At 46.5% G+C, this 27,545-nt stretch overlaps 2 protein-coding genes across 5 annotated transcripts in view; both read left to right on the forward strand.

Annotated features, from left to right (window-relative positions):
* The window catches only part of vars2 (valyl-tRNA synthetase 2, mitochondrial), a 69,006-nt gene extending 64,813 nt beyond the window's left edge, over positions 1 to 4,193 (forward strand). For 3 of the 4 annotated variants that reach the window (XM_072370802.1, XM_072370803.1, XM_072370804.1), the window contains one exon: positions 3,575 to 4,193. In XM_072370802.1, coding sequence (XP_072226903.1) covers positions 3,575 to 3,667 — 93 coding nt within the window. In that variant the 3' untranslated portion in view covers positions 3,668 to 4,193. The remainder of the gene's footprint in view (positions 1 to 3,574) is intronic. The other variant, XR_011908399.1, reaches the window with a different exon arrangement.
* A 12,909-nt stretch (positions 4,194 to 17,102) lies between these two features.
* mgat1b (alpha-1,3-mannosyl-glycoprotein 2-beta-N-acetylglucosaminyltransferase b) overlaps positions 17,103 to 27,545 on the forward strand; it is a 34,500-nt gene continuing 24,057 nt past the window's right edge. The window contains exon 1 of the mRNA XM_072370828.1: positions 17,103 to 17,542. The gene's annotated coding sequence lies outside the window, so the exon portion shown is untranslated. The remainder of the gene's footprint in view (positions 17,543 to 27,545) is intronic.

Raw genomic sequence — 27,545 nt, forward strand, 5'->3', positions numbered from 1 at the left:
GATAATAATGGGAAGGATTCCATTAATCTTCACTCTGATAGAAACAATTTTATTGATGAAGAATCTCATGAAATCATCACTGCTGAGAGTTAAAGGAATACATGGCTCAACAGAGCTCGGACTCTTTGTCAGCCTGGCAACAGCGCTGAAAAGAAACCTGGGATTATTCTTATTCTCTTCTATCAATGATGAATAATAAGCAGTTCTAGCTTTATTCTTATACGTTATTAAACTATCTTTCCAGACTAATTGAGACTCTTCTAAATTAGAGGAACGCCACTGTCTCTCCAGCTTTCTTGCGGTCTGCTTTAAAGCAGCTGTGAATTATACCAAGGAGCCAACCTCTTCTGACTGATTACCTTCCTTTTCAGAGGGGCAACATTGTCCAGTGTTGTACGCATTGAAGCTATAGTGCTGTCAACAAGAGAGTCAAGTTCTACTGGAGTAAAATTTAGGTAGCTGTCCTCTGTCATATCAGCACATGGCAGTGAAGAAAAGGATGATGAAATCAACTCTTTAAATCTGGTTACAGCATTCTCTGACAGACACCTTCTATATGTAGAATTCTTCTCAGAAACCGTGTAGTCAAGTAATGTAAATTCAAAAGTTATTAAAAAAGGTCAGACAAGACAGGGTTATGAGGGAACACTGTTAACTGTTCACTCTCAATGCCATAAGTCAGCACAAGGTCAAGGGTATGATTAAGGCAGTGAGTAGGTCTGTGAACACTTTGAGAAAATCCAATAGAGTCTAATATAGAATTAAAGTTAATATTTAGGCTGTCATTTTCAACATCTACATGAATATTAAAGTCACCCACTACAATGACTTTATCTGTACTCAGCACTAACTGGGATAAAAACTCTGAGAATTCAGACAGAAACTCAGAATAAGGGCCAGGTGGACGATACACAACAACAAACACAAGAGGTTTTTGTGATTTCCACTTTGGGTGGGAAAAACTGAGAATCAGAGATTCAAAAGAGCTAAAACTAATCTTGGGTCTCGGACTGATTAGTAACCCTGATCTGAAGATAGCTGCCACTCCTCCTCCTCTGTCTGTGGTTGGAGGAACGTGAACATTTAAATAGTCAGAGGGAGTTGATTCATTAATGCTAACATGATCCTCCTGCTGCAGCCAGGTTTCTGTAAGACAAAATATATCAATATGATGATCACAAATCAAATCATTCACTAACAGAGACTTCACAGGGAGAGATCTAATATTCAGCAAACCACATTTAACAGTTTGATGTTTTTGTTCAGTTAAAGTTTTTGTTTTAATTTTTTTTGCACAAGAGGATTTGCTCCTTTTGTGTTTTTTGATTGAGGGGGGGTTAGCATCAGGTCAAGCCCTAACTTCACATGTTAGCTAATTGCACTTGGCTGAGACCGCCCACTGAGAGTTAACCAAGGAATGGTTTCAGAGAGATTACTCTGATTGATTTCTGATAGCCCAACCGAGACAACAGGTTTTACCCACGGATGGGTTTCAGTCACTTGCACAACAGCAGATATTGAATTAGCAAAAAAGCTTAGAAAAACTTACACTAGCCAACACTCAAGGCTCTTTCCGTGCAGTTTCGTTACCTGCAAGTAACAGATGTTGCTTGTGGTGAACATTGTGGTGAGCATTAAATAGCACAAACAACACGTGTATTTGAATTTTAATTAGACACAAGTAGCAACAGCATCAATTAAGTTCTTGATTAGCAATCGTAGGGGCCTAAGTCTAGGCTTAGCCTGTACAGATGGAGTTGAGCCAAAAGGCAAAGCTCTCAATTAGTGGTCTATCTTTGTTCCAAACAGGAGATTTTGATATGTGAATGTGAGTGAAAGAATGAGATCACAGATAGAAGTGGCTGAAATGAGTTTTGCTTGAAGAGTTGCTGGGCTTAACCTTATACTTAGTGAGGCGCTCAACCATCTGGAGGAACTGCTCCCTTGCATCGAAAGAAGTCAACTGAGGTAGTTCAGGTTTCTAATAATTATGCCTCCTGGTCGCCTCCCTTTGGAAGTTTGTCAATAACTTCAAACTGGGCGGAGGCCCCGGAACAGACCCAGAAGATGCTGACAGGATTACACCATTACATCGTAATTATTAACAACCAAAATACAAAGGGTCTGTGTTCATTTTGATTGTGCTGTGACTTTGAACTACGGGGAGCGAGTCAGAGGCGTTGCGCTTGTAGAAGCAGTTTTATTTTGAAAACCAACCAGATTTTCTTATGTTTCACAAGTCCAACTTCCTGTCTGCGTCATCTGTGCCAAAACAAAAGCTTAAATCAAATGGAGAAAAAATGAAAAGACTCCAGAGCAGCATATCGTCATATTTTACAGGACCACAACAAAAAAATATATACTGTTTTCATAGTCTGACCTATAGTCTACCAGATTAACAATTTAAAAAAAAAAAAACAGCACATTGTGGTTTTTCATGTTTTTTTTTTTGTTGAACTGATATCGGGAAAGAATTAGAATTTTATTTTTATATGACAAATTTAAAAACAATATTTTGAGAAAATATGTCGGCAAATGCAGTGGTTAAGTTCACGTTCCAAATAGGCCTACGTTATGAAGCCTAAGTGTAAGGTTTATCTACACAAGAATCAACAGTTTTCATGTTTTCACACTGTTGTGTGGTCATTTTTCAGAATAAAATGTTTCTCAAAATGATATCCCCTCTGTTTTTTTCTGACTGACTTGACTTGACTTGACTTGACTTGACTTACTGACTTACTTTTGCGTACTTCAGTTACCTTAAGTTAGCTGGGGTTATGAATATAGCCAAATGAAAGATGCTAACATTAAGAGCTTTACTGAAATAATGTTGGCAATACTTTATGTAATTTAATGATATGATTTTAGCCGAAAATACTGCTCTGACCCCTTTGAAAACCTGTTTGTACAGTCGATTGCACAGCAGCTCTTCCCCATGTTCAATATCTAATATAATTAGATATTTAAAAAATGGCGGCTCTGCCACTCGTCTTTTTGCCACTCAGTATGCGTAACCGCAGCGACTTCCAGGTACCGTGACGTCATGTGCATACAATCTATAGGAGTGAACAATATACTCTCTATAAAAGATGGTTGCCACATCCAGAAAAAGAAGATTTAGCCACTGCAGAAATTCTTTCATCCTGCTTTTCATCCTGCTTTGTCTGTTGGTTGCAAAGAAAAGTCAGATTGAACTTGACTCTATTTCTCTCTCTTTTAGTACCATGGTAAACATTTTCATGATGAGTTTAGAGTCTCAAACAGCAGAGCTCATGATGTTGTTAGAATATGATTAAGAATGAAGTGGTGGCTCATAAAAACAACAAGAGTTTACTTCCTAACCAAGAAGAGGAAAGTGTTTATATTACTCTTCTCTATCTAACGTCAGTAACATTACAATAAAGTGTTAAATTAGTCTAATTGTGAAAAATGCTTTTAATGCTGGAATTGTAGGTTACCATTACATTGTTTAACTAAAACTCTGAAGCCATGTGTTTTTTTGGTTGTATCTTTTTACTACATTTTAGTAATATCATCCCCCCCCCCCCCCCCCCCCCCCATCTTGTGTGTTTAGGTTTCCGCTTTGGAGCAGGAACTAAAAACCATTGAGGATCAGATGAAGTTACTCCAAGAGGCTCAAACAACAGGTCCCGGCTGCAGCTGTTAACTATGGAGACGCCCCAACTATCCAACTTGTTGAATTCCTTATGATGTTGTTTGAGTCAAAGATCTCTACACTGACTGCAGTGAGACTATGCAAAATATTAGTATGTTGTCTGCATGATGCAGTTGTGGCAGACTGCAGGTAAGGACAGGAGATGCTTATATCTCCTGTTAATTCACTGTGGCTCTGAGCAGTTCGTTTGTTGTTACTGATGACAAAGTGCTTTCACCTGTTGGGCAACTGTTCGAATTCTTAGAACAGCATGACTGTCCTGTGAGAAATCCCTGGTATGAACGACTGTCAAGACAAATAAGTTTCAACAGGGAAGGTCTTTTGGGAATCTCTGTGTAACTGGGATTCTGCATTGAGTTCTATACCATGATTGTATCAAGAAAAATGATAGAAATGACAAGAACAGCAGCAATGTTGAGAGAAAAAAAGAGAAGTGTGTTATATTCAGATTCCTAAAATAAGCCTATTAATAAATCGAACAAAAGAAAAGCTAAAAGAAGTCTTTTACTTTTTACTTGACACTTTCACTTTTATGTATTTTCTATATCTACACATGAGAAACCACCATGAAAACTGACATTTGACATCATACAAGGATAGCACACAGGGAGGAAGCCATATATCAGCTCTGAGCAGAACCACGGCCCAGTTCTCTGGACTCCAGCTCATCTCAGAGGGACAGAAAGACAGTGGACACGTGTTCTGTGGGCAGATGAGTCCACGTTTCAGCTGCTTCTGGGAAAAACTGCTGAGAAAGAGCATCCAGCTGTTCTCAGAGGAAGGTTTAAAGCCAGCGTCTGTGATGGTCTGGATGATGTGCAACCACATGTGAAAAGAAAGTAAAGGTTTTACATATTAAGATATAATAGTTTAATAAAAGAAACTTCTTGTCCCCACCCGACCAGGTTCAACATACTCAGGGTATCTTTTGTTGATCTGGTTAAACTAAACCTGACAATGGAGATCTCACTGAGCAATATTGCAGTGTGGGTTATCGACTTAGTAAGTTAACCCAAGTTTTCCAAATATTGATATGGTCATGTAAAACTTTCTATCAGGCTGAAATGTAGCACAGCTGCTGTGGCGAAAGGGGGTGGGAAAGCTGTCAGAAAAAGTAGAAACAGAATGCCAACAATGTGAATGCGATAATTACTAATCTGATCAATATCACTTCTCCATCTTTGAAGCAGAGTAGATCTGAGCATTTGACATTGTGTATTTTATTAAATGAATGTAAGGTAGGTGTATTCTTAAAGCAAGTGAAAGCTTCAGTTTGGCCAACGCATCTTTAACAAAGATGCCTCTGAGTGAAAGTTAATCAGTGTAATTTGGGTAGATACTCTCCCTATCTTTCATTTTCTTAAAGATGTGATTGATTGGAAGGCTGTACTTTTACATGTTCATGTCTTATTTGAAAACCTAACCTGCTCCAAAGCTAGTTAGTTTTCCAGCATAAGTTGCCATGGTAATTCACCACAATAAGAAGTGAACACAGCTGAAGCTGTAGTAAACTTGCGAAGCCGCTATTACAGCTTCACAGTACAGACCACAGGTCTGAAAGTGAGGTCAACCCAACCTCAGATTACCAACACATGACATAGAGACAAAACAGAGAAACAGTGTGTAAAAAACTAAGTGAACCCTCACTGCTTCCACAGGAACTAAGAGGGTAAGTCGCAGCCAGGAGCTGCTGATCAAAGCTCTGATTAACTGATCATCAGTCAGTGTGAGCAGCTCTATAAAAGCAGAAGTTCTGTCAGTTTAACACGATGCCAAGGAGGAAAGACACCAGCAATGATCTCAGAGAAGCAGCTGCTGCTGCCCATCAGTCTGGGAAGGGTTATAAGGCCATTTCCAGACTATCTGGAGTCCATCATTCTACAGAGAGAAAGATTATTCACAAGTGGAAAACATTCAGGACAGCTGTCAATCTTCCCAGGAGTGGACGTCCCAGCAAGTTCACCCCAAGGTGAAGAAGCCCAGAGCTACATCTCAGACTCTACAGGCCTCAGTTAGCATGTTAAAGGTTAAAGGTCACCCCAAGGTGAAAAAGCCCAGAGCTACATCTCAGACTCTACAGGCCTCAGTTAGCATGTTAAAGGTTAAAGGTCACCCCTAGGTGAAGAAGCCCAGAGCTACATCTCAGACTCTACAGGCCTCAGTTAGCATGTTAAAGGTTAAAGGTCACCCCAAGGTGAAAAAGCCCAGAGCTACATCTCAGACTCTACAGGCCTCAGTTAGCATGTTAAAGGTTAAAGTTCACCCCAAGATGAAAAAGCCCAGAGCTACATCTCAGACTCTACAGGCCTCAGTTAGCATGTTAAAGGTTAAAGGTCACCCCAAGGTGAAAAAGCCCAGAGCTACATCTCAGACTCTCCAGGCCTCAGTTAGCATGTTAAAGGTCACCCCAAGGTGAAAAAGCCCAGAGCTACATCTCAGACTCTACAAGCCTCAGTTAGCATGTTAAAGGTTAAAGGTCACCCCAAGGTGAAAAAGCCCAGAGCTACATCTCAGACTCTACAGGCCTCAGTTAGCATGCTAAAGGTTAAAGGTCACCCCAAGGTGAAAAAGCCCAGAGCTACATCTCAGACTCTACAGGCCTCAGTTAGCATGTTAAAGGTTAAAGTTCACCTCAAGATGAAAAAGCCCAGAGCTACATCTCAGACTCTACAGGCCTCAGTTAGCATGCTAAAGGTTAAAGGTCACCCCAAGGTGAAAAAGCCCAGAGCTACATCTCAGACTCTACAGGCCTCAGTTAGCATGTTAAAGGTTAAAGTTCACCTCAAGATGAAAAAGCCCAGAGCTACATCTCAGACTCTACAGACCTCAGTTAGCATGTTAAAGGTTAAAGGTCACCCCAAGGTGAAAAAGCCCAGAGCTACATCTCAGACTCTACAGGCCTCAGTTAGCATGCTAAAGGTTAAAGGTCATCCCAAGGTGAAAAAGCCCAGAGCTACATCTCAGACTCTACAGGCCTCAGTTAGCATATTAAAGGTTAAAGTTCACCTCAAGATGAAAAAGCCCAGAGCTACATCTCAGACTCTACAGGCCTCAGTTAGCATGTTAAAGGTTAAAGGTCACCCCAAGGTGAAAAAGCCCAGAGCTACATCTCAGACTCTACAGGCCTCAGTTGGCATGTTAAAGGTTAAAGTTCACCTCAAGATGAAAAAGCCCAGAGCTACATCTCAGACTCTACAGGCCTCAGTTAGCATGTTAAAGGTCACCCCAAGGTGAAAAAGCCAAGAGCTACATCTCAGACTCTCCAGGCCTCAGTTAGCATGTTAAAGGTTAAAGGTCATCTAAAGGTGAAAAAGCCCAGAGCTACATCTCAGACTCTCCAGGCCTCAGTTAGCATGTTAAAGGTTAAAGTTCACCCCAAGGTGAAAAAGCCCAGAGTTACATCTCAGACTCTACAGGCCTCAGTTAGCATGTTAAAGGTCACCCCAAGGTGAAAAAGCCCAGAGCTACATCTCAGACTCTACAGGCCTCAGTTAGCATGTTAAAGGTTAAAGTTCACCTCAAGGTGAAAAAGCCCAGACCTACATCTCAGACTCTACAGGCCTCAGTTAGCATGTTAAAGGTCACCCCAAGGTGAAAAAGCCAAGAGCTACATCTCAGACTCTCCAGGCCTCAGTTAGCATGTTAAAGGTTAAAGGTCACCCAAAGGTGAAAAAGCCCAGAGCTACATCTCAGACTCTACAGGCCTCAGTTAGCATGTTAAAGGTTAAAGGTCAGCCCAAGGTGAAAAAGCCCAGAGCTACATCTCAGACTCTACAGGCCTCAGTTAGCATGTTAAAGGTCACCCCAAGATGAAAAAGCCCAGAGCTACATCTCAGACTCTACAGGCCTCAGTTAGCATGTTAAAGGTTAAAGTTCACCTCAAGGTGAAAAAGCCCAGAGCTACATCTCAGACTCTACAGGCCTCAGTTAGCATGTTAAAGGTTAAAGTTCACCTCAAGATGAAAAAGCCCAGAGCTACATCTCAGACTCTACAGGCCTCAGTTAGCATGTTAAAGGTTAAAGTTCACCTCAAGGTGAAAAAGCCCAGAGCTACATCTCAGACTCTACAGGCCTCAGTTAGCATGTTAAAGGTTAAAGGTCACCCCAAGGTGAAAAAGCCCAGAGCTACATCTCAGACTCTACAGGCCTCAGTTAGCATGTTAAAGGTTAAAGGTCACCCCAAGGTGAAAAAGCCCAGAGCTACATCTCAGACTCTACAGGCCTCAGTTGGCATGTTAAAGGTTAAAGTTCACCTCAAGATGAAAAAGCCCAGAGCTACATCTCAGACTCTACAGGCCTCAGTTAGCATGTTAAAGGTCACCCCAAGGTGAAAAAGCCAAGAGCTACACCTCAGACTCTACAGGCCTCAGTTAGCATGTTAAAGGTTAAAGGTCACCCAAAGGTGAAAAAGCCCAGAGCTACATCTCAGACTCTACAGGCCTCAGTTAGCATGTTAAAGGTTAAATTTCACCTCAAGGTGAAAAAGCCCAGAGCTACATCTCAGACTCTACAGGCCTCAGTTAGCATGTTAAAGGTTAAAGTTCACCTCAAGGTGAAAAAGCCCAGAGCTACATCTCAGACTCTACAGGCCTCAGTTAGCATGTTAAAGGTTAAAGGTCACCTCAAGGTGAAAAAGCCCAGAGCTACATCTCAGACTCTACAGGCCTCAGTTAGCATGTTAAAAGTCACCCCAAGGTGAAAAAGCCAAGAGCTACACCTCAGACTCTCCAGGCCTCAGTTAGCATGTTAAAGGTTAAAGGTCATCCAAAGGTGAAAAAGCCCAGAGCTACATCTCAGACTCTCCAGGCCTCAGTTAGCATGTTAAAGGTTAAAGTTCACCCCAAGGTGAAAAAGCCCAGAGCTACATCTCAGACTCTACAGGCCTCAGTTAGCATGTTAAAGGTCACCCCAAGGTGAAAAAGCCCAGAGCTACATCTCAGACTCTACAGGCCTCAGTTAGCATGTTAAAGGTTAAAGTTCACCCCAAGGTGAAAAAGCCCAGAGCTACATCTCAGACTCTACAGGCCTCAGTTAGCATGTTAAAGGTCACCCCAAGGTGAAAAAGCCAAGAGCTACATCTCAGACTCTCCAGGCCTCAGTTAGCATGTTAAAGGTTAAAGGTCACCCAAAGGTGAAAAAGCCCAGAGCTACATCTCAGACTCTACAGGCCTCAGTTAGCATGTTAAAGGTTAAAGTTCACCCCAAGGTGAAAAAGCCCAGAGCTACATCTCAGACTCTACAGGCCTCAGTTAGCATGTTAAAGGTCACCCCAAGGTGAAAAAGCCCAGAGCTACATCTCAGACTCTACAGGCCTCAGTTAGCATGTTAAAGGTTAAAGGTCATCCAAAGGTGAAAAAGCCCAGAGCTACATCTCAGACTCTACAGGCCTCAGTTAGCATGTTAAAGGTTAAAGTTCACCCCAAGGTGAAAAAGCCCAGAGCTACATCTCAGACTCTACAGGCCTCAGTTAGCATGTTAAAGGTCACCCCAAGGTGAAAAAGCCCAGAGCTACATCTCAGACTCTCCAGGCCTCAGTTAGCATGTTAAAGGTTAAAGGTCACCCAAAGGTGAAAAAGCCCAGAGCTACATCTCAGACTCTACAGGCCTCAGTTAGCATGTTAAAGGTTAAAGTTCATCCCAAGGTGAAAAAGCCCAGAGCTACATCTCAGACTCTACAGGCCTCAGTTAGCATGTTAAAGGTTAAAGGTCATCCAAAGGTGAAAAAGCCCAGAGCTACATCTCAGACTCTACAGGCCTCAGTTAGCATGTTAAAGGTTAAAGTTCACCCCAAGGTCAAAAAGCCCAGAGCTACATCTCAGACTCTACAGGCCTCAGTTAGCATGTTAAAGGTTAAAGGTCACCCCAAGGTGAAGAAGCCCAGAGCTACATCTCAGACTCTACAGGCCTCAGTTAGCATGTTAAAGGTTAAAGTTCACCTCAAGATGAAAAAGCCCAGAGCTACATCTCAGACTCTACAGGCCTCAGTTAGCATGTTAAAGGTCACCCCAAGGTGAAAAAGCCAAGAGCTACATCTCAGACTCTCCAGGCCTCAGTTAGCATGTTAAAGGTTAAAGGTCACCCAAAGGTGAAAAAGCCCAGAGCTACATCTCAGACTCTACAGGCCTCAGTTAGCATGTTAAAGGTTAAAGGTCAGCCCAAGGTGAAAAAGCCCAGAGCTACATCTCAGACTCTACAGGCCTCAGTTAGCATGTTAAAGGTCACCCCAAGATGAAAAAGCCCAGAGCTACATCTCAGACTCTACAGGCCTCAGTTAGCATGTTAAAGGTTAAAGTTCACCTCAAGGTGAAAAAGCCCAGAGCTACATCTCAGACTCTACAGGCCTCAGTTAGCATGTTAAAGGTTAAAGTTCACCTCAAGATGAAAAAGCCCAGAGCTACATCTCAGACTCTACAGGCCTCAGTTAGCATGTTAAAGGTTAAAGTTCACCTCAAGGTGAAAAAGCCCAGAGCTACATCTCAGACTCTACAGGCCTCAGTTAGCATGTTAAAGGTTAAAGGTCACCCCAAGGTGAAAAAGCCCAGAGCTACATCTCAGACTCTACAGGCCTCAGTTAGCATGTTAAAGGTTAAAGGTCACCCCAAGGTGAAAAAGCCCAGAGCTACATCTCAGACTCTACAGGCCTCAGTTGGCATGTTAAAGGTTAAAGTTCACCTCAAGATGAAAAAGCCCAGAGCTACATCTCAGACTCTACAGGCCTCAGTTAGCATGTTAAAGGTCACCCCAAGGTGAAAAAGCCAAGAGCTACACCTCAGACTCTACAGGCCTCAGTTAGCATGTTAAAGGTTAAAGGTCATCCAAAGGTGAAAAAGCCCAGAGCTACATCTCAGACTCTACAGGCCTCAGTTAGCATGTTAAAGGTTAAAGTTCACCCCAAGGTGAAAAAGCCCAGAGCTACATCTCAGACTCTACAGGCCTCAGTTAGCATGTTAAAGGTCACCCCAAGGTGAAAAAGCCCAGAGCTACATCTCAGACTCTCCAGGCCTCAGTTAGCATGTTAAAGGTTAAAGGTCACCCCAAGGTGAAAAAGCCCAGAGCTACATCTCAGACTCTACAGGCCTCAGTTAGCATGTTAAAGGTTAAAGTTCATCCCAAGGTGAAAAAGCCCAGAGCTACATCTCAGACTCTACAGGCCTCAGTTAGCATGTTAAAGGTCACCCCAAGGTGAAAAAGCCCAGAGCTACATCTCAGACTCTACAGGCCTCAGTTAGCATGTTAAAGGTTAAAGGTCATCCAAAGGTGAAAAAGCCCAGAGCTACATCTCAGACTCTACAGGCCTCAGTTAGCATGTTAAAGGTTAAAGTTCACCCCAAGGTGAAAAAGCCCAGAGCTACATCTCAGACTCTACAGGCCTCAGTTAGCATGTTAAAGGTCACCCCAAGGTGAAAAAGCCCAGAGCTACATCTCAGACTCTACAGGCCTCAGTTAGCATGTTAAAGGTTAAAGTTCACCCCAAGGTCAAAAAGCCCAGAGCTACATCTCAGACTCTACAGGCCTCAGTTAGCATGTTAAAGGTCACCCCAAGGTGAAAAAGCCCAGAGCTACATCTCAGACTCTACAGGCCTCAGTTAGCATGTTAAAGGTTAAAGTTCACCCCAAGGTCAAAAAGCCCAGAGCTACATCTCAGACTCTACAGGCCTCAGTTAGCATGTTAAAGGTTAAAGGTCACCCCAAGGTGAAGAAGCCCAGAGCTACATCTCAGACTCTACAGGCCTCAGTTAGCATGTTAAAGGTTAAAGTTCACCTCAAGATGAAAAAGCCCAGAGCTACATCTCAGACTCTACAGGCCTCAGTTAGCATGTTAAAGGTCACCCCAAGGTGAAAAAGCCAAGAGCTACATCTCAGACTCTCCAGGCCTCAGTTAGCATGTTAAAGGTTAAAGGTCACCCAAAGGTGAAAAAGCCCAGAGCTACATCTCAGACTCTACAGGCCTCAGTTAGCATGTTAAAGGTTAAAGGTCAGCCCAAGGTGAAAAAGCCCAGAGCTACATCTCAGACTCTACAGGCCTCAGTTAGCATGTTAAAGGTCACCCCAAGATGAAAAAGCCCAGAGCTACATCTCAGACTCTACAGGCCTCAGTTAGCATGTTAAAGGTTAAAGTTCACCTCAAGGTGAAAAAGCCCAGAGCTACATCTCAGACTCTACAGGCCTCAGTTAGCATGTAAAAGGTTAAAGTTCACCTCAAGATGAAAAAGCCCAGAGCTACATCTCAGACTCTACAGGCCTCAGTTAGCATGTTAAAGGTTAAAGTTCACCTCAAGGTGAAAAAGCCCAGAGCTACATCTCAGACTCTACAGGCCTCAGTTAGCATGTTAAAGGTTAAAGGTCACCCCAAGGTGAAAAAGCCCAGAGCTACATCTCAGACTCTACAGGCCTCAGTTAGCATGTTAAAGGTTAAAGGTCACCCCAAGGTGAAAAAGCCCAGAGCTACATCTCAGACTCTACAGGCCTCAGTTGGCATGTTAAAGGTTAAAGTTCACCTCAAGATGAAAAAGCCCAGAGCTACATCTCAGACTCTACAGGCCTCAGTTAGCATGTTAAAGGTCACCCCAAGGTGAAAAAGCCAAGAGCTACACCTCAGACTCTACAGGCCTCAGTTAGCATGTTAAAGGTTAAAGTTCACCCAAAGGTGAAAAAGCCCAGAGCTACATCTCAGACTCTACAGGCCTCAGTTAGCATGTTAAAGGTTAAAGTTCACCTCAAGGTGAAAAAGCCCAGAGCTACATCTCAGACTCTACAGGCCTCAGTTAGCATGTTAAAGGTTAAAGTTCACCTCAAGGTGAAAAAGCCCAGAGCTACATCTCAGACTCTACAGGCCTCAGTTAGCATGTTAAAGGTTAAAGGTCACCTCAAGGTGAAAAAGCCCAGAGCTACATCTCAGACTCTACAGGCCTCAGTTAGCATGTTAAAAGTCACCCCAAGGTGAAAAAGCCAAGAGCTACACCTCAGACTCTCCAGGCCTCAGTTAGCATGTTAAAGGTTAAAGGTCATCCAAAGGTGAAAAAGCCCAGAGCTACATCTCAGACTCTCCAGGCCTCAGTTAGCATGTTAAAGGTTAAAGTTCACCCCAAGGTGAAAAAGCCCAGAGCTACATCTCAGACTCTACAGGCCTCAGTTAGCATGTTAAAGGTCACCCCAAGGTGAAAAAGCCCAGAGCTACATCTCAGACTCTACAGGCCTCAGTTAGCATGTTAAAGGTTAAAGTTCACCCCAAGGTGAAAAAGCCCAGAGCTACATCTCAGACTCTACAGGCCTCAGTTAGCATGTTAAAGGTCACCCCAAGGTGAAAAAGCCAAGAGCTACATCTCAGACTCTCCAGGCCTCAGTTAGCATGTTAAAGGTTAAAGGTCACCCAAAGGTGAAAAAGCCCAGAGCTACATCTCAGACTCTACAGGCCTCAGTTAGCATGTTAAAGGTTAAAGTTCACCCCAAGGTGAAAAAGCCCAGAGCTACATCTCAGACTCTACAGGCCTCAGTTAGCATGTTAAAGGTCACCCCAAGGTGAAAAAGCCCAGAGCTACATCTCAGACTCTACAGGCCTCAGTTAGCATGTTAAAGGTTAAAGGTCATCCAAAGGTGAAAAAGCCCAGAGCTACATCTCAGACTCTACAGGCCTCAGTTAGCATGTTAAAGGTTAAAGTTCACCCCAAGGTGAAAAAGCCCAGAGCTACATCTCAGACTCTCCAGGCCTCAGTTAGCATGTTAAAGGTTAAAGGTCACCCCAAGGTGAAAAAGCCCAGAGCTACATCTCAGACTCTACAGGCCTCAGTTAGCATGTTAAAGGTTAAAGTTCATCCCAAGGTGAAAAAGCCCAGAGCTACATCTCAGACTCTACAGGCCTCAGTTAGCATGTTAAAGGTCACCCCAAGGTGAAAAAGCCCAGAGCTACATCTCAGACTCTACAGGCCTCAGTTAGCATGTTAAAGGTTAAAGGTCATCCAAAGGTGAAAAAGCCCAGAGCTACATCTCAGACTCTACAGGCCTCAGTTAGCATGTTAAAGGTTAAAGTTCACCCCAAGGTGAAAAAGCCCAGAGCTACATCTCAGACTCTACAGGCCTCAGTTAGCATGTTAAAGGTCACCCCAAGGTGAAAAAGCCCAGAGCTACATCTCAGACTCTACAGGCCTCAGTTAGCATGTTAAAGGTTAAAGTTCACCCCAAGGTCAAAAAGCCCAGAGCTACATCTCAGACTCTACAGGCCTCAGTTAGCATGTTAAAGGTTAAAGGTCACCCCAAGGTGAAGAAGCCCAGAGCTACATCTCAGACTCTACAGGCCTCAGTTAGCATGTTAAAGGTTAAAGTTCACCTCAAGATGAAAAAGCCCAGAGCTACATCTCAGACTCTACAGGCCTCAGTTAGCATGTTAAAGGTTAAAGTTCACCCCAAGGTGAAAAAGCCCAGAGCTACATCTCAGACTCTACAGGCCTCAGTTAGCATGTTAAGGGTTAAAGTTCACCCCAAGGTTAGACCGTGCAATGCTCAGAGAAACTTTGAAAATGTCAATAGCGAGTCCACCATGAACTCCTCTGGATACCAAAGTATTCTAGAGTCAGATGTGAGGCCATCTGTCCCACAGCTAAAGCTGGGCTGAAACTTGCTCATCAACAGGACAATGATCCCAAACACAGCAGCAGACCTACAGCAGAATGTGTGAAAAAGAAAAGAATCAAGGTGTTGCAATGGTCCATTCAGAGTCCAGACCTCAGCCTGACTGAAATGCTGTGGTGGGACCTTAAGAGAGCTGTGCAGAAACCAATGCTGCAAACCTCAATGAGCTGAAGCAGCGCTGGAGAGAAGAGTGGCCGAGATTCCTCCAGAACCATGAGAGAGACTGATAACGTCCCACAGGAAACCATCACTGCAGCTCACTGCTGCTGAAGCTGCTGGATCAGGGGTTCACTTAGTTTTACACTCACTGCTGCTGAAGCTGCTGCTGCTGCTGCAAGCTGCTGGATCAGGGGTTCACTTAGTTTTACACTCACTGCTGCTGAAGCTGCTGGATCAGGGGTTCACTTAGTTTTACACTCACTGCTGCTGAAGCTGCTGGATCAGGGGTTCACTTAGTTTTACACTCACTGCTGCTGGATCAGGGGTTCATTTAGTTTTACACACTGCTGCTGAAGCTGCTGGATCAGGAGTTCACTTAGTTTTTCACTCACCGCTGCTGAAACTGCTGGATCAGGGGTTCACTTAGTTTCTTACTCACTGCTGCTGAGGCTGCTGGATCAGGGGTTCACTTAGTTTCTTACTCACTGCTGCTGAGGCTGCTGGATCAGGGGTTCACTTAGTTTCTTACTCACTGCTGCTGAAGCTGCTGGTTCACTTAGTTTCTTACTCACTGCTGCTGAGGCTGCTGGATCAGGAGTTCACTTAGTTTTTCACTCACCGCTGCTGAAACTGCTGGATCAGGGGTTCACTTAGTTTCTTACTCACTGCTGCTGAGGCTGTTGGATCAGGGGTTCACTTAGTTTTTCACTCACCGCTGCTGAAACTGCTGGATCAGGGGTTCACTTAGTTTCTTACTCACTGCTGCTGAGGCTGCTGGATCAGGGGTTCACTTAGTTTCACACTCGCTGCTGCTGAAGCTGCTGGATCAGGGGTTCACTTAGTTTTACACTCACCGCTGCCGAAGCTGCTGCTGCAGGTGCTGGATCAGGGGTTCACTTAGTTTCTTACTCACTGCTGCTGAAGCTGCTGGTTCACTTAGTTTCTTACTCACTGCTGCTGAAACTGCTGGATCAGGAGTTCACTTAGTTTCTTACTCACTGCTGCTGAGGCTGCTGGATCAGGGGTTCACTTAGTTTTTCACTCACCGCTGCTGAAAGCTCCTGGATCAGGGGTTCACTTAGTTTTACACTCACTGCTGCTGAAGCTGCTGCTGCAGGTGCTGGATCAGGGGTTCACTTAGTTTCTTACTCACTGCTGCTGAAGCTGCTGGTTCACTTAGTTTCTTACTCACTGCTGCTGAAACTGCTGGATCAGGGGTTCACTTAGTTTCTTACTCACTGCTGCTGAAACTGCTGGATCAGGAGTTCACTTAGTTTCTTACTCACTGCTGCTGAGGCTGCTGAATCAGGGGGTCACTTAGTTTTTCACTCACCACTGCTGAAAGCTCCTGGATCAGGGGTTCACTTAGTTTCTTACTCACTGCTGCTGAAACTGCTGGATCAGGAGTTCACTTAGTTTCTTACTCACTGCTGCTGAGGCTGCTGAATCAGGGGTTCACTTAGTTTTTCACTCACCGCTGCTGAAAGCTCCTGGATCAGGGGTTCACTTAGTTTCTTACTCACTGCTGCTGAAACTGCTGGATCGGGAGTTCACTTAGTTTCTTACTCACTGCTGCTGAGGCTGCTGGATCAGGGGTTCACTTAGTTTCTTACTCACTGCTGCTGAAGCTGCTGGATCAGGGGTTCACTTAGTTTTACACTCGCTGCTGCTGAAGCTGCTGCTGCAGGTGCTGGATCAGGGGTTCACTTAGTTTCTTACTCACTGCTGCTGAAGCTGCTGGTTCACTTAGTTTCTTACTCACTGCTGCTGAAACTGCTGGATCAGGAGTTCACTTAGTTTCTTACTCACTGCTGCTGAGGCTGCTGAATCAGGGGTTCACTTAGTTTTTCACTCACCGCTGCTGAAAGCTCCTGGATCAGGGGTTCACTTAGTTTTACACTCGCTGCTGCTGAAGCTGCTGCTGCAGGTGCTGGATCAGGGGTTCACTTAGTTTCTTACTCACTGCTGCTGAAGCTGCTGGTTCACTTAGTTTCTTACTCACTGCTGCTGAAACTGCTGGATCAGGAGTTCACTTAGTTTCTTACTCACTGCTGCTGAGGCTGCTGAATCAGGGGTTCACTTAGTTTTTCACTCACCGCTGCTGAAAGCTCCTGGATCAGGGGTTCACTTAGTTTCTTACTCACTGCTGCTGAGGCTGCTGGATCAGGGGTTCACTTAGTTTCTTACTCACTGCTGCTGAAGCTGCTGGATCAGGGGTTCACTTAGTTTTACACTCGCTGCTGCTGAGGCTGCTGGATCGGGGGTTCACTTAGTTTTTAAACCAGTGTATGTGTGAAAAAGCCATTGATGCAGAGGAATTTTGGACCTCGTTCTGCTCGACTTTCAGCTTCGTGTGTGTGCTTGACTGGGCTGTTTTAAAGGTTCTTCTCTGCCCTGATGCATCGTGCATCAGGCGGGTCGCTGTTTTCAGTCCTGTCCATTAGTTCAGAATTAAATTATGTCTTAGATGTCTCTGCCTTTTTCTCTGGACAGTTCCTCCTTTTATCTGGTTTTTAACAAGCCTTTGAGCAGTAAAACAGTGCAGCCTATGATCACTTGACAGATGAGAAGTGATTTTAGGAGGTTAAACAAAAAAGGCCATCTGAATCTGGCACGGATTGGCTCGGCTAAACTCGGTCCTAAACATGCCGTCAATCCGGAAGTGTACTTTTGTTTGGTCAGATGGAAACGCCGTCAGTGTTCAGGAGAGGCAGCCGTCTGTGGTGGACCCAGCTGAAGGATGTGAAAGCACCTCTAACCGCAAACTGTTCGGCTGGCTGTGTCACGGCTGTCACTGAACACACCGTAGCCCATTGATTACAGGCAGCTGCTAGTATTGGGGGGAAAAAACCGCAGAGCTTGGGCAATAATGTCGAGAAGTGGAGGTACAGGCAATCCAGGAGCCTCAGTGAGCCTCCGCAGAGATGCTCTGCGACTGGGACACTGAGGAAAATACAGGGTTGACTGGAACAGTCGGTGTCAGCTAGCTAAACAGCTAGCCGCGGTGTGCTGCAGCTCGATGAGTCTCACTTCACTCAGAGCTGTGGGCAGCATCCATCCGCTAACAGCGACATGACGGAGGTAAGTCAAGTCTGCCTTGTGTTGCTGTACACATGTCTCCAACCAGGACGGCGAGCGAATGAGAAACATCGCCGCCAGTGTTCGGCGTTAGCCATGTAGCTAACATGCAGCATGTCAGCTAAGCTGGCCATGAGTACCCCTTCATGCCGCTGAACTGTGACGCCGCCGGCTATGTCCTGGATGCATATTAACACTCAGTGGGTCATATGTAGTCGCCACAGTAGTTTTCATATCCGTGTAACGGCACTTTGTGTGTGAGTGTGTGTGTGTGTGTGCGCGCGCGCGCGCGCGGGTGCTTGCTTGCTCGGGGATCCTACATCAACTGAAAGCTAAGTGAAATAGTTTTACAGTTGGCAAACTTAAAGGCGTCTGCTCCCGGTGCCGTTCCTCAGGACGGGCTCCTCGGAGACTTGCTACCCTTGAGCTCCACGTTGTCCGGGCGGAGGAAGGTGGAGATTCAGCAGCTGCTCGCTACATTTTCCTCCCAGTTCTCAGTCCTCTCCTCTGAAAAGCCTGGTTTCCATCAGTATAGAACAGAGGGGTGACAGAGCTGATCTCGGGTATGTCTGCGGGTGTTTCCTCTGAGGGCTCTGTGTGAGCCTTTTGGTCCTCTGTTGGATCAGCCCCACAGCAGAGCTCTCACCTTCAGGACTGTTCAGCCGGAAGTGGCTGTTTGTGGTGCTGCTAACCAAGTAGATTAGTTCATGAACAAAGATGGGATTACCACATAATCAGAATAGTGCTTGTTAACGTTTAAGAAAGTCCATTGGATGGCGTAGTGTCATGTCATATCTGTATTTTGAAGTGGTGGGGGAGATGGGGTCACAGCTGAAAGCCTTTTCTGATGAAGCTGTGGGGGAAGCAGCTTTTGGGAGAGCCGCTGGGAGCGTTGCTCAGACTGAGTCGTGGAACAGAACGCCGTGTTGTTTGGGCTTTGTATTGATTTGTGGATGTCTGGCTTTTTGATGTCCACTGATGAAATGTGGCTTGATTTAAAATGACAGTTGGAAATCTCTTCATCACTGACACATTCAGGGGAGCAGACCCAGTGAAGCTGTCAGATTTCGACTCGGGTGGCTCTGCAGCTGCTCTCTCTGAGCTGCTCTGTGAGCTGCTCTCTCTGAGCTGCTCTCTCTGAGCTGCTCTCTCTCGGCTGTTCTCTGAGCTGCTCTCTCTGAGCTGCTGCTCTCTCTGAGCTTTGAGCTGTTCTCTCAGTTGCTCTTCTCTCTGAGCTGCTCTCTCTGAGCTGTTCTCTCAGCTGCTCTCTGAGCTGTTCTCTCAGCTGCTCTCTGAGCTGCTCTCTTGGCTGCTCTCTGAGCTGCTCTCTCTGAGCTGCTCTGTGAGCTGCTCTCTCTGAGCTGCTCTCTCTGAGCTGCTCTCTCTTGGATGCTCTCTCTGAGCTGCTCTCTCTGAGCTGCTCTCTCTGAGCTGCTCTCTCTGAGCTGCTCTCTCTTGGCTGCTCTCTCTGAGCTGCTCTCTCTGAGCTGCTCTCTGAGCTGCTCTCTTGGCTTCTCTCTGAGCTGCTCTCTCTGAGCTTTGAGCTGTTCTATCAGCTGCTCTCTCAGTTGCTCTGCTCTCTGAGCTGCTCTGCTCTCTGAGCTGCTCTCTCTGAGCTGCTCTCTCTGAGCTGCTCTCTCTGAGCTGCTCTCTCTGAGCTGCTCTCTCTGAGCTGCTGTCTCTGGGCTGCTCTCTCTGAGCTGCTGTCTCTGGGCTGCTCTCTGGGCTGCTCTCTCTTGGCTGCTCTCTCGGCTGCTCTCTCTGAGCTGCTCTGTCAGTTGCTCTCTCTGAGCTGCTCTCTGAGCTTTGAGCTGTTCTCTCAGCTGCTCTCTGAGCTGTTCTCTCAGCTGCTCTCTGAGCTGCTCTCTTGGCTGCTCTCTGAGCTGCTCTCTCTGAGCTGCTCTGTGAGCTGCTCTCTCTGAGCTGCTCTCTCTGAGCTGCTCTCTCTTGGCTGCTCTCTCTGAGCTGCTCTCTCTGAGCTGCTCTCTGAGCTGCTCTCTTGGCTTCTCTCTGAGCTGCTCTCTCTGAGCTTTGAGCTGTTCTATCAGCTGCTCTCTCAGTTGCTCTGCTCCCTGAGCTGCTCTCTCTGAGCTGCTCTCTCTGAGCTGCTCTCTCTGAGCTGCTCTCTCTGAGCTGCTCTCTCTGAGCTGCTCTCTCTTGGCTGCTCTCTCGGCTGCTCTCTCAGTTGCTCTCTCAGTTGCTCTCTCAGTTGCTCTGTCAGTTGCTCTCTCTGAGCTGCTCTCTCTGAGCTGCTCTCTGAGCTTTGAGCTGTTCTCTCAGCTGCTCTCTGAGCTGCTCTCTTGGCTGCTCTCTGAGCTGCTCTCTCTGAGCTGTTCTCTGAGCTGCTGCTCTCTCTGAGCTGCTCTCTCTGAGCTTTGAGCTGTTCTCTCAGTTGCTCTTCTCTCTGAGCTGCTCTCTCTGGGCTGCTCTCTCTGAGCTGCTCTCTCTGGGCTGCTCTCTGAGCTGCTCTCTCTGAGCTGCTCTCTCTTGGCTGCTCTCTCGGCTGCTCTCTCTGAGCTGCTCTGTCAGTTGCTCTCTCTGAGCTGCTCTCTGAGCTTTGGGCTGTTCTCTCAGCTGCTCTCTGAGCTGTTCTCTCAGCTGCTCTCTGAGCTGCTCTCTTGGCTGTTCTATCAGCTGCTCTCTCAGTTGCTCTGCTCCCTGAGCTGCTCTCTCTGAGCTGCTCTCTCTGAGCTGCTCTCTCTGGGCTGCTCTCTCTGGGCTGCTCTCTCTTGGCTGCTCTCTCGGCTGCTCTCTCAGTTGCTCTCTCAGTTGCTCTCTCAGTTGCTCTGTCAGTTGCTCTCTCTGAGCTGCTCTCTCTGAGCTGCTCTCTGAGCTTTGAGCTGTTCTCTCAGCTGCTCTCTGAGCTGCTCTCTTGGCTGCTCTCTGAGCTGCTCTCTCTGAGCTGTTCTCTGAGCTGCTCTCTCTGAGCTGCTGCTCTCTCTGAGCTGCTCTCTCTGAGCTTTGAGCTGTTCTCTCAGTTGCTCTTCTCTCTGAGCTGCTCTCTCTGGGCTGCTCTCTGAGCTGCTCTCTCTGAGCTGCTCTCTCTGAGCTGCTCTCTCTGGGCTGCTCTCTGAGCTGCTCTCTCTGAGCTGCTCTCTCTTGGCTGCTCTCTCGGCTGCTCTCTCTGAGCTGCTCTGTCAGTTGCTCTCTCTGAGCTGCTCTCTGAGCTTTGAGCTGTTCTCTCAGCTGCTCTCTGAGCTGTTCTCTCAGCTGCTCTCTGAGCTGCTCTCTTGGCTGCTCTCTGAGCTGCTCTCTCTGAGCTGCTCTGTGAGCTGCTCTCTCTGAGCTGCTCTCTCTGAGCTGCTCTCTCTTGGCTGCTCTCTCTGAGCTGCTCTCTCTGAGCTGCTCTCTTGGCTTCTCTCTGAGCTGCTCTCTCTGAGCTTTGAGCTGTTCTATCAGCTGCTCTCTCAGTTGCTCTGCTCCCTGAGCTGCTCTCTCTGAGCTGCTCTCTCTGAGCTGCTCTCTCTGAGCTGCTCTCTCTGGGCTGCTCTCTGAGCTGCTCTCTCTTGGCTGCTCTCTCGGCTGCTCTCTCAGTTGCTCTCTCAGTTGCTCTGTCAGTTGCTCTCTCTGAGCTGCTCTCTCTGAGCTGCTCTCTGAGCTTTGAGCTGTTCTCTCAGCTGCTCTCTGAGCTGCTCTCTTGGCTGCTCTCTGAGCTGCTCTCTCTGAGCTGCTCTGTGAGCTGCTCTCTCTGAGCTGCTCTCTCTGAGCTGCTCTCTCTTGGCTGCTCTCTCTGAGCTGCTCTCTCTGAGCTGCTCTCTCTGAGCTGCTCTCTTGGCTTCTCTCTGAGCTGCTCTCTCTGAGCTTTGAGCTGTTCTATCAGCTGCTCTCTGGGCTGCTCTCTGAGCTGCTCTCTCGGCTGCTCTCTGAGCTGCTCTCTCTGGGCTGCTCTCTCTGAGCTGCTCTCTGAGCTGCTCTCTCGGCTGATCTCTGAGCTGCTCTCTCGGCTGATCTCTGAGCTGCTCTCTCGGCTGATCTCTGAGCTGCTCTCTCGGCTGATCTCTCGGCTGCTCTCTCTGGGCTGCTCTCTCTGAGCTGCCCTCTGAGCTGATCTCTGAGCTGCTCTCTCGGCTGCTCTCTGAGCTGCTCTCTGAGCTGCTCTCTGAGCTGCTCTCTGGGCTGCTCTCTGGGCTGCTCTCTTGGCTGTTCTCTCTGAGCTGCTCTCTCTGAGCTGTTCTCTGAGCTGCTCTCTCGGCTGTTCTCTGAGCTGCTCTCTGAGCTGCTCTCTCTGGGCTGCTCTCTCTGAGCTCCTCTCTGAGCTGCTCTCTCTGAGCTGCTCTCTCAGTTGCTCTCTCAGTTGCTCTGTCAGTTGCTCTCTCTGAGCTGCTCTCTCTGAGCTGCTCTCTGAGCTTTGAGCTGTTCTCTCAGCTGCTCTCTGAGCTGCTCTCTTGGCTGCTCTCTGAGCTGCTCTGCTCTCTGAGCTGCTCTCTCTGAGCTGCTCTCTCTGGGCTGCTCTCTGAGCTGCTCTCTCTGGGCTGCTCTCTGAGCTGCTCTCTCTGAGCTGCTCTCTCTGAGCTGCTCTCTCCGGGCTGCGCTCTCTGGGCTGCTCTCTGAGCTTTGAGCTGCTCTCTCTGAGCTGCTCTCTCTGAGCTCCTCTCTCGGCTGCTCTCTGAGCTGCTCTCTCTGAGCTGCTCTCTCTGAGCTGCTCTCTCTGAGCTGCTCTCTCCGGGCTGCGCTCTCTGGGCTGCTCTCTGAGCTTTGAGCTGCTCTCTCTGAGCTGCTCTCTCTGAGCTCCTCTCTCGGCTGCTCTCTGAGCTGCTCTCTCTGAGCTCTGAGCTGCTCTCTCTGAGCTGCTCTCTCTGAGCTGCTCTCTCGGCTGTTCTCTGAGCTGTTCTCTGAGCTGCTCTCTCTGAGCTGCTCTCTCTGGGCTGCTCTCTCTGAGCTTTGAGCTGTTCTCTCAGCTGCTCTCTCAGTTGCTCTCTGAGCTTTGAGCTGTTCTCTCAGCTGCTCTCTCAGTTGCTCTCTGAGCTGCTCTCTCGGCTGTTCTCTGAGCTGCTCTCTCTGAGCTGCTCTCTCGGCTTTTCTCTGAGCTGCTCTCTCTGAGCTGCTCTGACCACACGTGGTCGGGACAAATGGAGAATGGGACTGTTTGATAAAAGCTGTTAAACTGGAGCTGATTTGTCCTGTCAGCAGTGAAGCATAGTTGCTCGTCCAGCTCTGCAGAGAGCTTGTTGTTGTGGTCAGACATCCCTCTGTACCAGCTTATTGCAAGCCTATATTTATCAGCACTAATTGGTTTAGGTGTTTCTGTGGTGTCAGCGTGACCTTCATCCTGCATCACCTCATAGCAGCTCAACTCCTCCACATGCTGTGTGCACGCCACTGCTCCGAGGAACCGTTTCACTTCTACATCCTGTTTATTTCATGGGCTTCTGGACTTATAAACTGAGGCTGTGAATCAGGTCAGTCAGAAATGGGGGGAAAGGCCCACACTGAGTCATCTTTGTGGGGACACCTAACCAACACAATCTGAAATTCAGCTTTTATCTTTAGAAAATCGAGTACAATTTATTTGTTGCATTTGACATGAAGACAAATCTTTTTCAGGTAGTTGGGTCAATTTTGTTGCATGAGCCGTGCACATGAATGTGTTGTCATGTGGGGGAGGCCACAAACAGCGTGGTACGGGGCTGGAAACCTCAGCAATGTGCACGACAAAGGCGTAGTTTAAGGTTCACAAACTTTTCTGGCGGTGTTTTAATATTGTGAAATGATAAATGAGTCGATTCCCCACACAAATGACTGATATTGTTGAAGTGTGTATTTCTCCACTTCCACATAAGCAGCAGCAACAACTTGAGATCCAGCGCCTAAAAGAATAAAATGTCTTTGCTCATCAGTAAAGTTGAAGTGAAATGAGCACTGGTGGTTATGTCGGAGCTTGTGTTGGCTCGTCTGCGCCTCCTCCACCCTGCATCCATCACACTTCTCTGTGAGCTGCTGCTTGTCAGGTGACGCCACATGTAGTCTTCTCTAAACTGAGACATCTTTTTATTCGATGAACTGCTGTCAGAGTCGTCATGTCCATGCAGCATTTGCATGATTGCACAGGTGAGCATGGACATCAGATTAGATCAATCGTGCAGCACTACTGTACATGTAAGTTGTTGAAGAAAGTGGAAACGCTACAGGACAACAAATATTAAACGGTTAGGGCTCTGGTACTCTAAACATATGTGAAGAAACCAAGAAGCTCAACATGTTGAATTGGCTTTTTCTCTACATATAAAAAAGTCTGACAATGCTTACACAGCAAAAACACACAAGGTTCACCAACACTCCAGATGTGCCTGGAGACTGATCGTCAGCTTGGTTTATCTCAGCCCTTAATGGAAATGTTTCCTGTAGATTTGAGATGCCAAGAAAACATAAACTTGGTACTAAATGCAACCAATAACAGATGAAACATGTGTTTACTATATGAGACATCATACAGTAAGATGTGCAGCGCGATGCTCATCGTACATATTCCACTGTTACTCAAGACAACAGCCAACATTCTGGGAGGCTGAAAGCTGAGCAATGAGAAGAACTTGTTTCCACGTTAGTGTGAAGCAGAAGTGAGGAGCTAACCGAGGCTTGGTCTGTGAGTCAGAGACCATAAGCTTCCAACTTCTGTTCTGATAAATAACATAAGAGGGATGAACACACTGCTGCTGTAATGCTGTGGACCTCCTGTTAGTTTGCTTACAGGAACCAACCACAGCTGCAGTCTCCTCTGATGTCAGAACCAGCAAAGCGAACGGGTCAGAACACAGCTGCTGAGTTTCTGCTGACAGGCAGCAACAATGCAGCCAACTCTGCATCTGTCCTTACTTCAACTTATTTTTAGTCTATAAATGTAAAAAGTGGAAGTGTTTGAAAGCTTTTCTGTTTAAATCCATTTAGACAACATGGATCTGAAAGCAGAAATGTTAAAGACATGAAAGAACTCCAGAAGTGGTCCCAGTAGAGTGCCTGTGTAGAAATCCCTCCGTTAGCTCTCCTATAGCTGCAGGTAGCCACATAACAGCAGCTATGAGCTAACAGCAGCTATGAGCTAACAGAGCTATGAGCTAACAGAGCTATAGCACACGTTCAGTCATTCATTCTTCTTAAAGTATTGGTGAAATAAAGACAGATAATGCCTTATTTAGAGGCTGCATCGTCTAAGCCCCGTTCACTCCGTTATATGGATCTCCAGTTATCTAAATATCTTCAGAAGGACGCCGACTTTCACCAAACTGTTCTCAGTGAGTAGATGAACGTATTTCATGCCAGAAATAAGGTTTAAAAACACCGGAGTTCCCCTTTAACACAGTGGGCTTACATAAAGAGAAAATGTATTTTCAGAGATCTATCAGCAGCTCTGATCTGCTTAAGACAATTAACTGAGGAGGAGATCTGTGACAGTTTCTGACCCAACTGCACTGCCGTTCATGTACAACCATTACAATGACTAACATCCATGACGATAAGCGTTTTGTTGGCATAGTTTTACTCTGTCAGTCTGTTCATAAACTAATGGCCACGGTGGGCTTGCATAGCTCTGCGCAGGGATGCCACGTCAGGTGTGATGGTTGTGACAGCCGGCCTGAAGTGCTGGTGGGCATCGAGTCTGTCCCGGGCTTTTGTTTTCACTTTTTTTGGCGCTGAAGGCTGTCTCAGACAGGTAGGTGGTACTAAATGGGAGAATAACCTTTGTTGCTGCGTGTTTGGCCAGGGTGGGAGCGACACTGTCCAAAACCGTTTGTATCCGTTGTCCTGGAGATATTTTTTTGACCCAGAATCAGCTTGAAGGTCACAAAGTTGATCTTCACAGCCGAGGTACGCCACGTCCTCCATGCTGGAAATGTAGGGATCCATCACCCACATTTCCTTTGACAAATAGTGGTCGATGTGGGCAAAGCGGCTCTTCACCTCCTCACGGAGCAGCTTCATGTGCCGGGTGAACTCTGCATAAAGACGCACTGACGGTGCCAACAGCCTGCTTGAGCAGAAGTGGAAAATGCTGCAGGTCCCCATTTGACATTTTTGCAGCTCTGTACTCCAGTTTGTGCACAGAAGCATCCAGAGCGTCTTTGCACTGCATGACGTTTGATTCGGGTCCCTGCATCCGCTTTTCGTCTCATTGTACAGCGTGAATGTGTCTGCCAGGAAGGCCCTTTGATCCAACACGCATCGGTCAGCTGTTCACACAGTGGTTGGTTGTGATGTTGCAAGAATTCTTTTATTTTCTTGCAAAGCACTCGTCCACTTGGACACCTCCGTGTGAAGCAGTAATGTCTGATGTGCCTCATCCTCGCACAGTTGGGCAGAAAGTCTCTTATGAGAAGGGCGAGCTTTGATGAAATTTCCCACTTTAACAACAGTTGACAGGGTGTTGCTGAGGTCTTCAGAACGTTTCTTACTGGCCAGTGCATGGCGATGCAGTGAAAAATGGGGGCTTTTTCCTTCAGGCTTTAACGCTTCATCGCTGCGACCCGTCAGTGCAACACGCGGCCAGGTCTTCATAGGGCAGAAATATGAGTCCACAGCTAAGAATATATCCTGGCCTGTTGTCGTTAGGTTTGGAGACAGAAGAAAGCCTTGTTTCAAGTCCCCACCTTCAGTATCCTGGACTCCTCTGCCACGTTGTCGTTTCACCCAGCTGAATGGCGAAGGGAGAAGTCTTAAGCTTCTCATGCAGCTGGTTCTGGCAGTCGTTGGTCATTTTATCAATTCTGTCTTTGACAGTGTTGTCAGATAGCGGGACAGTTCTCTTTTTTTCAGCCACCTGTGGTCCACACAGCCGCTCCACAGTTCTCAGGCAGGCGGGCTTCATAAGCTGTTCTGTGTGGCTTTTTAGCTTCCAACACTCAAATGATGCCTCCGTGGCTCTGTGTAAATCACTACCTGCTCTTTCAAAAGCTCTTCTAATGTCCGGAGATCTTCTTGATAGTCCGAGCTTCTTCTTCCTCTCAAAATATTCCCGACTTTCTCCAGCAGTCTCGGGGTGTTTCGTCTCCTGGTGTGGTTTGAGTTTGCTTGGCTTCATGCTGTCATTAGCTAGCTTCTCACCACAAATGACACATTCTGGCCGAAATGTGTCCTGGCCTTCCATGAAACAAATCGAGGTAACTGTCCTGATATTGCCTTGTTTTTGTAACGCATTTCTTTTTTGATACCGAGGACATATCGTCACTTTTTCGTTTCCCTGACATTTTGTGTGATGCTAAACAATCGAACAGGTAACGTAGCCGGTGGACTGAATGGAAGTTCAGAGGTCACAGTGTTGGTCATTTATATTAAAAAGAATTCATTGTTAACCTCAGAACGGACGAAGCTCTGCGCACCCCCGGCAATCTCAGGTTGGGAACCACGGGCTTACAGAATCGACTTTCCTCTGAATCCCAACTCTTTGCACATCAGTGTGTTCCTCTCTTCACAAGCACTCATCCACATGTGGAGGGAAACCCAAGAAAGTGCAGCTGTGTGGATGTTTAGTTGTAGTTTTTTTTTTAGGACGGTGCATCTGCTGGTGCTGGACTACATCGGACAATAAATTCTGTTGGGATTGGTTGTTTTCATGTCACCTTACTTCATCATCAGACAGTTTTCAGTTATGTGTGTGTGTTAAACTAATTCTGCCACTTTCTTTTTTTTAATAGTAATCTACATTCACACAGACGCACAACTGCAAGCTGCAATTAGTCTGTTGGCAAGAGTGAAGTGGTACCCAGATCCTTATAGCTGGAGGAGACATTGGTGGGGGGTTCCTCCTCCTCATCTCTAAATGGGATGAGATAAACTCTGAATTGCCCAAAGGGAAAATTGTCTGGGACAGCAGTGCTGCTCAAAGCAGCTTTACAGTTCCAACTGAACATGACGAGCAGCATTAGCAACAGTACTGCACTGATCAAACTCAAGAAGAAGAAATATTACTCGCCCAAGTGCAAACCAAATGGTTTTAAGATTTAAGAAAATTGCTTTGTCTGTGGGCGGGTGGCTTCTTCAGAGGTGGATTCATCCAATCAGAGCAATCTGACTG

Source organism: Leuresthes tenuis, unplaced genomic scaffold, assembly GCF_036924035.1.
Source record: "Leuresthes tenuis unplaced genomic scaffold, fLeuTen1.0.hap1 SCAF_18, whole genome shotgun sequence".
Taxonomy (NCBI): domain Eukaryota; kingdom Metazoa; phylum Chordata; class Actinopteri; order Atheriniformes; family Atherinopsidae; genus Leuresthes; species Leuresthes tenuis.